General features: G+C 41.0%; 1 protein-coding gene and 1 pseudogene across 1 annotated transcript; both read left to right on the top strand.

Annotated features, from left to right (window-relative positions):
* Positions 1-6,527: 6,527 nt before the first annotated feature.
* On the top strand, positions 6,528-7,484 carry LOC150068874 (olfactory receptor 7E24-like). Its single transcript, XM_090329403.1, has one exon. It carries the CDS (start codon positions 6,561-6,563, stop codon positions 7,482-7,484), a length of 924 nt encoding a protein of 307 aa, XP_090185529.1. The 5' UTR covers positions 6,528-6,560.
* A 1,092-nt stretch (positions 7,485-8,576) lies between these two features.
* LOC150068873 (proline-rich nuclear receptor coactivator 2-like) lies at positions 8,577-8,976 on the top strand (annotated as a pseudogene).
* The last annotated feature ends 3,426 nt before the right edge of the window (positions 8,977-12,402 follow it).

Genomic DNA, 12,402 nt, shown 5'->3' with positions numbered 1-12,402 from the left:
TATAGTCTCGGTGATTAATTCACACAGAGATGTTGAACTTCTTTGTCTTTATCTTTCTGTATGTATTTTATTGGACCTGTACACATATTCATTTAACAAGTGTCTTTTTACCTATGTATTCACTAGGCAAATTTGCTCTGTTTTTCAATATTTCAGTTAAAGATTGGTTAGAGGAGTTTCAGGCAAAGATTATGTCTGACTATTTTTACTGTTTTTCTAAACTGTTTTGGTTTAACTTTTACTTTTTGAAAACAATATTTTAAGTCAATATTATGTCATTTGTCAATTCTTGCCATTATTCTCTGGACACCCTTGCTTTTTGGTTCAGGAATTAATTATACCTGTGTTGATACTTTCAAATGTTTTGATTTCTTCTAGCCCTTCTATAGTTTCAGACGTAGAATCAAGGTTTTTTTTAATTATTTGGATTTGTTTTGTTTATGGTGATATACAAGAATCTGCTTTTAATGTCCTACTTCTCTGGTTTTGCCCATGAGTTAAGGGCCGGTCTTCTCTACAACATAGGTTTCCATTCTCTTGCAAGGAAATACAAAACTATACTTGTATTGGCTTATTTCTAGGATATCTCTTCTATCCAGACAGAATGTTGGTTTTCTAAAACATCACTTCTGTTTTGAAAATAATGGTTCTTGTAAGGTGATGTATTGAGGGTTACATTTTACATGAGTCAGGGAATTAGTAAATTTCACTTTGAAAATTGTCACATCTTCCCTTGTTTTCTCCCAGATTTTCCCTCCCTACACACTCTGTCACCAATTGTAGGTTCACTTCCAACAGTGTGCAGTGAGTATCACTGCTGTATTTCTTCAATCCTGTCCCACCATTTCTTCCCTGACCTCCCCAGAACACAGGAACTTACATACAAGACAAAAGGTGCAGAAATCAAAAACAGCAACCAAGGAGGGGAAGAAAGCAAATTAACAAACACCTCTTGTTTCCATTTCTTGGAGCTCATTTCAATACACACCATTTGATATGGTCATATTCACATTGCTTTCTAGTATTTCTGGTCCTCTCCTAAGGACATCTCCTTGGTCTCACTGAGTGAATGTTTAGAGTCCTGTAGAATTTATCATGTCCAAGTGTATTTGTTTGGCTTTTACCATCCATTTGTGTTGACTTGCAGATTTATAGGCACATTTTACTTACAACAAATGAGGAAAATCCTATCAATACCAATATTATTTTATTGTTGAACTAATGTATAAAAGGGTTACAGTTACATTCACAAGACAGAGGTGCATTTCTTCTCACACATTGATATCCCTTCTCATGGTTTTGTTCCCGTTTCCCTCTCCCACCCCCTCCCAATCATCTTGTTTTCCCCCCTTCCCTTGCTTATTTCAACAACACCACAGTAGTAATAATAAAAAAAAAACACCTTAGTGCTGGCTCAAGAATAGGCTTGAGACTCAACAGAATACAATAGAAGACCCAGAAATTGATCCACAAACCAATACTCACCGAATATTTGATAAGGGAACCAAAATCAAATGATGGAGGAAAGACAACCTCTTCAACAAATGGTGCTCGCATAATAAGTTATACATGTGTAGTAAACTGAAGCTAGACCCTTATATATCATACTTCACCAGAACCAATCACTTTTTAAAAAAATTCAGAGTTCATAAACAAGGACATATCATTTTATGAATCAAGAAATGAGCAATGGACACAATACTTTTTGAACCATATCTCCCCTTTTGTCACTCCAATTTTTATGCTCCTGACCCTATCTATAACATATCCAGAATCACGTCTAAATGGATCAGAGAGTTCAATAAGGCCAAATATCATGGAATCTTACCAGGAGGGGTTTGGAAGACACTAGGACTCCAGGGCCCACGTCAAAATTTCCTAAGAGTCAGAATTACAAGAAATCAATGAGAAACTAGATAAATGGAATTGCATCAAACTGAAAAGCTTCTGCATGGCAAAAGATATAGCTAACAAGATGAAAAGAAAGCCCACAGGATGGAAGAGGACCTTGAGTAGCTATGCATCAGGATTGGAAAAAAAAAGATTTATTATCTTCATACTTGTCATGTTAAGTTGAAACCATTTTCTGGATCTATTGAATGATAATAAAGATAGGAAGAAAGGTTGTTTTTTCTTTCAAAGAAATCCCACTTCCATTGAAAAAACTGTGTGCTTGGTGACTGAGACTCACATCTGCAGCCCTATTATTCAGGAGGCTGAGATCTGAGGATGGCAGGAAAGTCTCCGAAAGCCTGATCTACAACTGATCACCACAAACTGAAACTGGAGCTATGACAGGAATGGTAGAGCTCACTTCTTTTTTTTTTTTTGCCAATCCTGGCCTTGAGCTCAGGGCCTGAGCACTGTCCTTGGACTTTCTCAAGGCTAGAGCTCTACCACTTGAGCCTCAGCACCACTTCCGACTTTTTTCTATGTATGTGGTACCGAGGAATCGAACCCGGGTCTTCATGCATGCTAGGCAAGCACTTTAACCACTAGGCCAAACTCCCAGCCCTAGAGCTCACTTCTTGAGCACAAAAGCTCAGGGGCAGCACACAGGCCCTGAGCTTAAGCACTAGAACACAAAAAAAATTAGGGTCTCAATTTCATAAAAGCCCTGCTACTTAGACATCAGAAGGGGATCATTTGGCTTCCATGTGAGGTAAAGAAGGCCAGAATCTTCTTAGCAATTAACTTTCTCCCTTCCCTTCTCCATGGGGATTAGTGAGTCCTCAACAATGAGGATCCCTGGACCAACTCCACTAATGAGGAGCTCTGAGCACTGAGCTTCCAGGTCAGCTGGTATAAGAACGCATTCTGCATCCCCACCCTACAACTGGCTCCTTGGAGACCCACGGTGTGTGTGGCAGTGTGTCCTTCTGCCAGGCTCACCAGCAGAACCAGAGGACTTCTGTGTGGTCCTGACTTCCTGCCAGCCCGGAGCACGGAGGCAGGCATCTCACACCAAGAAAAAATGACAAGAGTCCTGTGGTCTCCTCTCAGCAAAGACGCAGTGCAGCCCTGTAAGTGCTACTGGACAACTGGCTAGAGAAGGGACGGCAGTGACCTGGCTTGGTCACCATGCTGAGAGCCCAGCTGGGGTCACTGGACAGGACGATTACCAGGAGGCAGAGTTTATCTCACAGAGCTAGGCTACTTATATTCTGACTTACAGTAGGGAAGAGAGGTCTCCAATGACTGCTCTGTTTGCCTCCCATACTTGTTCCAATTAATCAGACTCTCCACCCAGAGAGGATGAAGGAGCATTATCATATCCCCACCTCTAAAATCATCATGATAGTGTTGATGATCTTCACCATGATGTAATAAATCTTATGTATCCTGGGCCTTCCACATTCATGACTCTCAGATAGCTTTTTCATGGTGTAGGCAAGTGAAAAAAAAATCTGTGTCACTACATGTTCTATGATAAAGATATCCACACACTTATGATAGGAGGGTTGTGTGTGTGTGTGTGTGTGTGTGTGTGTGTGTGTGTAAGAAAAAGTGTCCTAGTGTTCAAATTCAAGCCCTGGACGCCATCCCTCAGCCTTTTAAGTATATTTTGTATGGTTAGTATAAAGGTTATGTACAGAGGGGTTACAGTTGCATGAGTTAAGAAAAGAGTACATTTCTTTTGTCACATTGTCACCCTTCCTTCATCGCTGAGCTATTTCTCTGAAGGCTGGCACTCTACCACTTGAGCCACAGCCCCATTTCCAGGTCTAAAAGCACAGAGGACTTTCCTGTCTAGGCTGGCTTTGAACCACCATCCTCAGATCATGCTCCATAGTAGCTAGGATCACATGCATGAGCCAATGGCAGCCAGCTGAAATTGAATTCTTCTGGTAATGTTTATCATTGTTCTCCTATTCAGTAGATGCAGTCAGGTTTGAATCTAGATAACAAGACCCCATGGCCCCTCCCACAGAGCCTGTCTCTTTTCTACTAACTCACTATGATATTTGTGTTCCTGTTGCCATGGGCAATGGTGATGTCTGTGTGTTTCCTCTGGGTGTTTTCTGTACCACCAGGGAGATGTGTGGGTGTCTGGGCTGTAACAATTCCATGAACCAGGGCTGCTATTACTGGGGGAGCCACAGAAATGGTTCAGAGACTCTGTGTTTCTTCCCTATTGCTCCAAGGTTTTGTCTCTGCTGTTCCCAGCCATCCTCACCCATGATATCATTCCTGGGCCCATCTCTGAGGGATCTCTGTGCTGTGTTACTCTTCATGGACAACAGAAAATCATTATGGAAATGCATACATGTAACTCTCTATATAATATACCTTAGGAAAGTTGAGAACAAACTCTAGTTTTCTGCTTTCACATTTTTTCACCAGTCGTGGGGCTTGAATTCAGGGCCTGAGCACTGTCCTTGGGCTTTCTCAAGGCTCGAGCTCTACCACTTGAACCACAGCACCACTTCTGGTTTTTTGTACATATGTGGTACCGAGGAGTTGAACCTGAGGCTTTGTGCATGCTAGAAGAGCACTCCACCACTAAGCCAACATCCTGGCCCCTGATTCACACTTCTGGAGTTTAGTGTTGGACCTCAGAGGCCCAGATTTCAATGCTGAATGCTTCTGTGACCTGTGTCACCGGTGGGTCCCTGGACAAGTTCTTCACGTTGTCATCTCAATTCTCTCTACTCCTTTCAAATGCACTGAGACCCAACGGAAAAAAATCATGACACTCTATGTGACTAAACCTGGTGACCGATTCAGAGAATTGGGGAATGTTATTTTAGACATTTCATTATTAAGAGCTTAATTTTTATTATTTTATTGCTATTGTTTCTGTTGTGTTTTGATTCTTTCCTTCAGCTATTTCAATTTTTTAAATTGCTTTTGACTGTCAGAAATAGATTTTATTAAATGGTAGAGCAGGACAAGGGTACACATTTTAGCCAATTTCCTGCCATCTTCCTGGTATGTATATTTGCCTAAGTTTTTATAGGATAATCAGGGTCGGGGTGGGGGGAGATACGCATAGATAAAAGTGTCTCAAGTGACAGGTTCTTTTCAGAACTGTTCTGAGGTGTCATCAGATAGTCTGACAGTCTGTTTTCTCAGGACTGTTCTTGTGAGGGTCTGCTACAAAAGGAGTCACGCGAGAATGGGGCACTGGTGGCTTACCCCTTTAATCCTAGCTACTCAGGAGGCTGAGACATCAGAATCATGGTTTAAAGTCAGCCCAGATAGCAAAGTCTATGAGAATCTTAGAAACTTTTCTCTATTTAACCACCAAAAGACCAGAAGTGCAACTGTGGCTCAATGGTAGAATGCCAGCCTTGAACAATAAAAGCTCAGGGACCAGTGCCCAGTCCTTGAGTTTAAACCCCAGGACTGGCAAATAAAGAAATGTCTCATGCTTTCTTCTCTGAAAGGTGGATACCAGGGGCTTGCTTGGATTCTGAAATTTCCTCCTGTTGTTTAAATAGTGTTTTCTCTCAAGTATTTCTTTCTGAATCTTTGGGGGTTTTTTTCTGCAGATTGTATCAATTACCTACCCTGTGGTTATTGGAAATCCCTTGTGCCAGAGATTGGCCTTTTATTCCCAGATGTTCTAATCTTGGCCCAGATTGGGCCAAGACAGGGCAGGTAGATGTCAGCATCAATAAACCTTTTGTCCCAAATCTTTGTTGTGTGGCAGAATTGGTGCTTGTTCTCCTGACACTGTATCTGAGCCCTTCCCCCCCTCAAAAACAAGGAAAAGAAAACAACAATGGCAATTAAAAATTATCTCATTTCCTGGGATGACTTAGAAAAAAATCCTAGTAAGTGAAGTAAGCCACACTGAAAGGAACATAGGTTCAATGGTTTCCCTCATTTGTCATAATTAGTAGAAACCTTGGGCTGTCCTAGCAAAGACTTCCAATAGGGCAAAACTTAGATACATAAGGCCATATAGGATGAGGGTAAATGAAAGGACCTCAGGGATATGGAAATAAGACCCATATAATGTGTGACTGTTGTTCTTAATGTACTATGTTATTTCTCATCTCTTTTGTTGTCCTTGGTTATCTCATATTGTTACAGTATCTTTCCTTGTTATCTGATATATTGTATATATGCTTATTTGTTTATTTGAAATGGAATAGGGAAGGGGGAAAACAAGATGAGGGGAGGGGTGGGGGAGAGGGAAATGAGGACAAAATCATGAGAAAGGGTGTCAATGTTTGTGAGGCAATGCACCTTCTATCTGGTGAATATAATGTAACCCTTCTATTAATTACAATAAAATATATTTAACAATTATCTCATTTCCTTTTCTGGGAGTTCATTTCATAAAATATTATTTTATATGATCATATGCATATACCTGTATGTGCCTACAAATCAACAAGTAAACTCTCTATGTATGCATATAATTATATATATATATATATATACACACACACACATATATACATACACATAGAGACACACACACATGGGGATATGATGAATTATGTAGGATCCACTGAAGAAAGTTTTGCAGACCATTACCTGGTTGCATGTATACTACTTTCTTTATTCCAATAATCTATCCTTTCTTCAAAAGGTGTCCTAGGAACATGGATTCAGAGAACTTAACTAGGATCCCAGAATTTTCCCTCCTCTTCTCAGAGGATCCAGACCGGCAACCCATCCTCTTTGTGCTCTTCCTATCCATCTACCTAATCACCGTGCTCAGAAATCTGCTCATCATCCTGGCCGTCACCTCTGACCCCCACCTCCACACCCCCATGTACTTCTTCTTCAGCAACCTCTCCTTGGCTGGCATTGGATTCACCTCTACCACTGTCCCCAAGATGCTGGCGAACCTGCAAACTCACAGCAATTCCATCAGCTACGCTGGCTGCCTGACCCAAGTGGCCTTTTTGGCTGTGTTTGCTTGCTTGGACAGTCTACTCCTGACGATGATGGCCTTTGACCGCTTGGTGGCCATCTGTCACCCTCTCCACTACCCCATCATTATGAATCCCCACCTCTGTGCCTTTTTGTTCCTTCTGTCATTGTCCATCAGTCTCTTGGACTCCCTGGCCCATTGTTTGGTGGTGTCCCAATTTACCTTCTGTACAGATGCAGAAATTCCCAATTTCTTCTGTGACCCTCCTCAGCTCCTGAAGCTGGCCTGTGATTACACATCCACTGCAGACATATTCATCTTTCTTATTGCTGCAGTATTTGGTGGGCTCCCTGTCTCAGGCATCCTGTACTCTTACGCTCGTATTGTTTCTTCTGTCCTCCAAGTCCCATCAGCCCGTGGGAAACACAAAGCCTTCTCCACCTGTGGCTCTCACCTATCTGTCGTGTGCTTGTTTTATGGGACAGGTGTGGGAGCCTACTGTAGTTCAGTTGTTTCACACGTCCCTGGGAAGGTAACAGTGGCCTCAGTGATATACACAGTGGTCACCCCCATGCTGAACCCCTTCGTCTACAGTTTGAGGAACAAAGACATCAAGAGAGCCCTTCAGAGCCTGCTGAGAATAATATAGATATATATATATATGAATATATATTCATCTCATTTTGGTATGTAGATCAGGGAAATCTGTAAAACCCAAGAAATTAGAATTGTAAGCATACTTATGAATTTTGGTGGTTTCAGTGATGATGATGATGGTGGTGGTGGTGGTGGTGGTGGTGGTGGTGGTTGTGATAGTGATATTGCACCTGTGCACATTGCTTTATTTGAGAACACCTATAGTTTGGATCTTGAATGTTTCCTGAAGTCTGTCATATTCAAGACTTAGTCTACTGTCTTGTAAACATTACAAAGTAAACGATCTACAGAGCAACAACTGCAGGTATGCTTGAGGAAGGAAGGTATTTCTTGACTTGTGGGACTGAAGATGGTCAAATGTGCTCAAAGAGCCAAGGTCTTCATCCTGGTACCTCTCTTCATTTTCTTTTCAAGCATAGGCTATGATAGCCCATTTTCAGGCACCTGTGGCTATAATTATACATGTGGATTGCCTTAGTTATAAAAAATGAATGTCACTCCCCAAGGACAGCAGTCAGTACCCAGGACTGGAAAAAAAGAACAATTTAAAGAGAGACTTCTCTGAAGAGGAAATAAGAGTGGCCTATAGACACATGAAGAAATGCTTGACATCTCTGATAATGCAAATGAAAACAACTTCTTTTCCCACTGGCCACACCCACAGGGCATAGAGCGGCTCCTTGATTAGCTGGAGAGATCTGTAGCCAGCTACCCTCTCCATTTTATAGGAAGGAGTTGGGTCTGAGGCTCAGGCCATCCACAGCCAGCTCCATAGATCTTCCAGGCCACGCTCCATTGGAGCCTTGGTCTTCCCCTGGACAGGAGGACGCCTCCACATCAGAAGACAGCCACTGCCATCCAGGGAGTTTCAAGCTGCCAGGACTCCTCGCCAGCTTGTGTGCTGAGGAGACTCAGAGGTTGGCCTTCACTTCTTAGGCTGAACGCGGCAGGCTTATCAGTGAAAACTTCTCTGTGGAGACAAAGACAAGCAACACCTGTTATTCTGGGATTGGCAGCAAAGAAGAGTCCAGGTGGAAACCCAGCAATCTGAACAGCGCACTGAAAGGTGACCCTGAAGTTGAACATGGGTGGTGGAAAGAGATCTAACCTTCAGACCCTCCAGTTGGAAATGTCAGGGAGAACCAGCCACAGCTCCACAGACAGAAGACCAGGGATCAGAATTCCCAGTTGAAGAGTGTTCCTAGGAGAAAAGGAAGAGGACATGGTTATAAATCGCCAGCAGCTACACGGCAAGCCATGCAACATGGGCAGAAGACCAAAAACTTTGCAAATAATCCAGGTTGGAACTCGGACTTAAGAAGTCCTCGCTTACTTTTGAAGTCTCCACCTAGTCCAAAGTATGCTGGAGCCAAATTTACTATGACGCCCTCTCCAACTGTTCTCCCAATGCCACCCAGCCACTGGGTTCTCTGTGCTGGAATCCTTCCCATAAGGAAGCAATGACTTCCCAACTGAAAACCTGAAAGTGCAGGCATAACACTACATACTCTTGAGATGGAGCCACAATTGTAAATGCTGCTTGACCTGTCTCAAATTTCCTTAGAGAATGAATTTGTGAAAACTGCTAATGATGTCAAAGCATAGGCTCTCTCATGTTTTAATGTGCACTGTGTAATAGTACCAGTGAGACCTCAGCTAACGAAATGATTGTACTTGGAAGTAAGTGCTCTCAATGGAGTAATTGGCAAGTTAAATCACTGAAGATTAGATTTGGGAGGAATGTTAAAGGAATTATTCATCTTTCTACTGGGAGAGATAACAACCTACAGTTTGCGGATCAGGTTGACTTGTAAAAATATACAAAGAAGGGCCAGGAGTTTGGCCTAGTGGTAGAGTGCTTGCCTAGCATGCACCAAAACCTGGGTTCAATTCCTCTGTACCACATACATAGAAAAAGTCGGAAGTGGTGCTGTGGCTCAAGGGGTAGAGCTCTATCCTTGAGAAAAGCCCAAGGACAGTGGTCAGGCCCTGAGATCAAGCCCAGGACTGGCCAAAAAGAAAAAAATGCACAAAAAACAGAGATTCTTATCTATAATCTCTAGAAAATGTGAAGTGGAGCTTGGCTCAGGGTTGGGCTGAAGAGCTCAGGGAGAATACCCAGGCTCAGGGGTGGGGCGGTAACCTTGAACTGAAGAGCTCAGGGACGGTGCCCAGGCCGAGTTCAAGCTCCATGACCCACAAAAAAAAAAAAAGATTGCAGATACTTCTACCTTGTTATCTGATATATTGTATATTTGTTTATTTGTTTATTTGAAATAGGATAGGGACTGTATATATAAGGGTAAAATAATATTTAATACAGTGATAAAATACAAGTAATAAGTGTTATAATTTGAATGTCTTATACATATTAAAATATATTCAACAATAAAGGTTATAAATAGGTAAATATCGTTGTTTATTACTTATTCATATTATAAAATATGTAAATGTCACCGGAAGTAGTGCTGAGGCTCAATTGGTGGAGCTCTAGCCTTGAGAAAGTCCAAGGACAGGGCTCAGGACCTGAGCTCAAGCCCAGGACCGCCAATATATATATATATATATATATATATATATATATATATATATGTTTATGAACATACTGTATACATGTGCTACCGATTACATATTTATTATGGCAGCATTGGGTTTTTTACTCAATTCTATTGAGTAAAATTCCAAATTAATGTAAAAGTGGTACACGTTAGCTCTACATTTGGGACATTATAGAGGTTGAGACAATCACAAAAACAGGGCTTCTACACTATTTACCATAGCAAAGATAGGGAACCAACCCAGATGTCCCTCAGTTGATGAGTGGATCAACAAGATGTGGTATTTGTACACAATGGAATTCTAGCTGCTCTCAGAAAGAATGATATCACCCAATTTGTTAGGAAATGGAAAGACTTAGAAAAAAATCACATTGAGTGAAGTAAGCCAGACTCAAAGGAAATAGGGTCAATGGTTTCCCTCATTTGTCATAATCAGTAGAAACCTTGGGCTCTCCTAGCAGAGATTTGCAATAGAGCAAAACCTAGATACATAAGGCCATAGAATAGGACGCTAAATGAAAGGACCTCTAGGATATAGAAACAAAAGCCATATAATGAGTTATTGTTCTCTTTAATGTACTATGTTATCTCTCATCTCTTTTGCTCTCCCTTGGTTATCTTATATTGTTACAATATCTCACTATGTTATCTGATATATTTTATATGTGCTTAATTGGTTACTTGAAATTGGATAGGGAAGGGGCTAATCAAGGTGGGGGAAGGGTGGGAGGAAATGGGAACCATGTCATGAGAAAGGGTATCAATGTTTGTGAAGTTATTCACCTTCTATCTGGTGAAAATAATGTAACCCTTCTATGAATTACAATAAAAATATATGAAATAAAAACAGAAAAAAACAGGGCTTCTAACAAAGGTATAGTCACCCACTTATTCTGGTTGCCTGATTTAAGAAAGAAAGAAAGAATTGTAATTTTTCTGGGCACGGTGGATCATGCCAGTAGCTACTAAGCGTAAGATCTGAGGATTAAGGTTAGGATTCTACCAACTGATCCATACCTCCAAACTCTCCTTGTATTGTTAATTTGCTTTTTTTTATTTTTTTATTAGAGAATTTATTAACGTTGATATTTACATCATACTTTAAATGACAAGTTTAACAAACAAGTGTTCAAGGAGGGAATCTCGATTTAAATCATTGGAACTTAGTATTTAGAACTTAATTAAAATTAGGCTAAGGGTTTGTATGTCATAGAAACATATTAATTTATGAAATAAAACATTATGTCTATAGAGTCATAGGTTTTTTGTCTATATAGTTATGTTTGTATTTCCATTACCATGTCCATATCTTTGGGTATGCAGTTGAGTCCTCGCTCTTGTACTCTTTGGATTTAATAGCCACATATTAAGGGTACCATGCGCCTTTTGTTCCTTAGGTCTTGACTTGTTTAAGTCAACATGATTCGCTCTAGATTCATCCACTTCCCTGCTAATGCCATTATTTTATCTTGTCTGTTGGCTATGTAGAATTCCACTGTGTATATATGCCACATTTTCTGTATCCATTCATCTGCAGTAGGGCATCTGGATTGTTTCCATCACCTGGGTATTGTGAATAGTGCAGAGATGAGCATAGCTGAGCAGGTGTCCTTATAATATCCTGGGTCATGATGTTCAGGATAGATGCCCAGAGTGGTATGGCGGGATTATAGGGAAGGTCTATTTTCAGTTCTTTAAGAAACCTCCACACTGCTTTCCAGAGTGGCTGAACTAGTCTACATTCCCACCAGCAGTATAGTAGGGTTCCTTTCTCTATACAATCCTGCCCGCAGCCATCATTGTCGAGTTCAAAATCTTGGCCATTCTTGTTGGGGTAAGGTGGTATCTTAGGGTTGTTTTTATTTGCATTCCCTTTATGACCATAGATGATGGACTTTTTCTCATATGCTTTTCTGCCATTTTAATCTCTTCTTCTGATAAGTCTCTCTTTAGTTCCCTTGCCCACTTAGTGAATGGTTTATTGCATTTTCGGTGGATTAGTTTCTTGAGTTCCCTGTAGATACTGGATATTAAGCATTTGTCAGATGTATTGTTGGTAAATATCTTTTCCCAGTTGGCTGGCTGTCTCTCTACTTTTGCAACTATGTTTTGATCTGTACAGAAACTTTTTATTTTTAGGTAGTCCCATTTATTGAGTCTCTCTCCAATCTGTTGTGACCCTGGGATTCTGTTCAGGAATCTGTTGCCTGTGCCTATGAGTTCCAGTGCTATGGTGAATAGTGCTGCAATGAACATTGTTGTGCTAGTGGATTTAGTATGCCCTTGTTTCTGGATGATTGGGTAAATGCCAAGTAGTGGAATTGCTGGGTCATAGGGGAGTTGTATGTTTAG

The sequence above is a fragment of the Megascapheus bottae genome, chromosome 1, assembly GCF_031878675.1.
Source record: "Megascapheus bottae isolate mThoBot1 chromosome 1, mThoBot2.hap1, whole genome shotgun sequence".
Lineage (NCBI taxonomy): Eukaryota > Metazoa > Chordata > Mammalia > Rodentia > Geomyidae > Megascapheus > Megascapheus bottae.
This window is presented reverse-complemented; position numbering and strand designations above follow the sequence as displayed.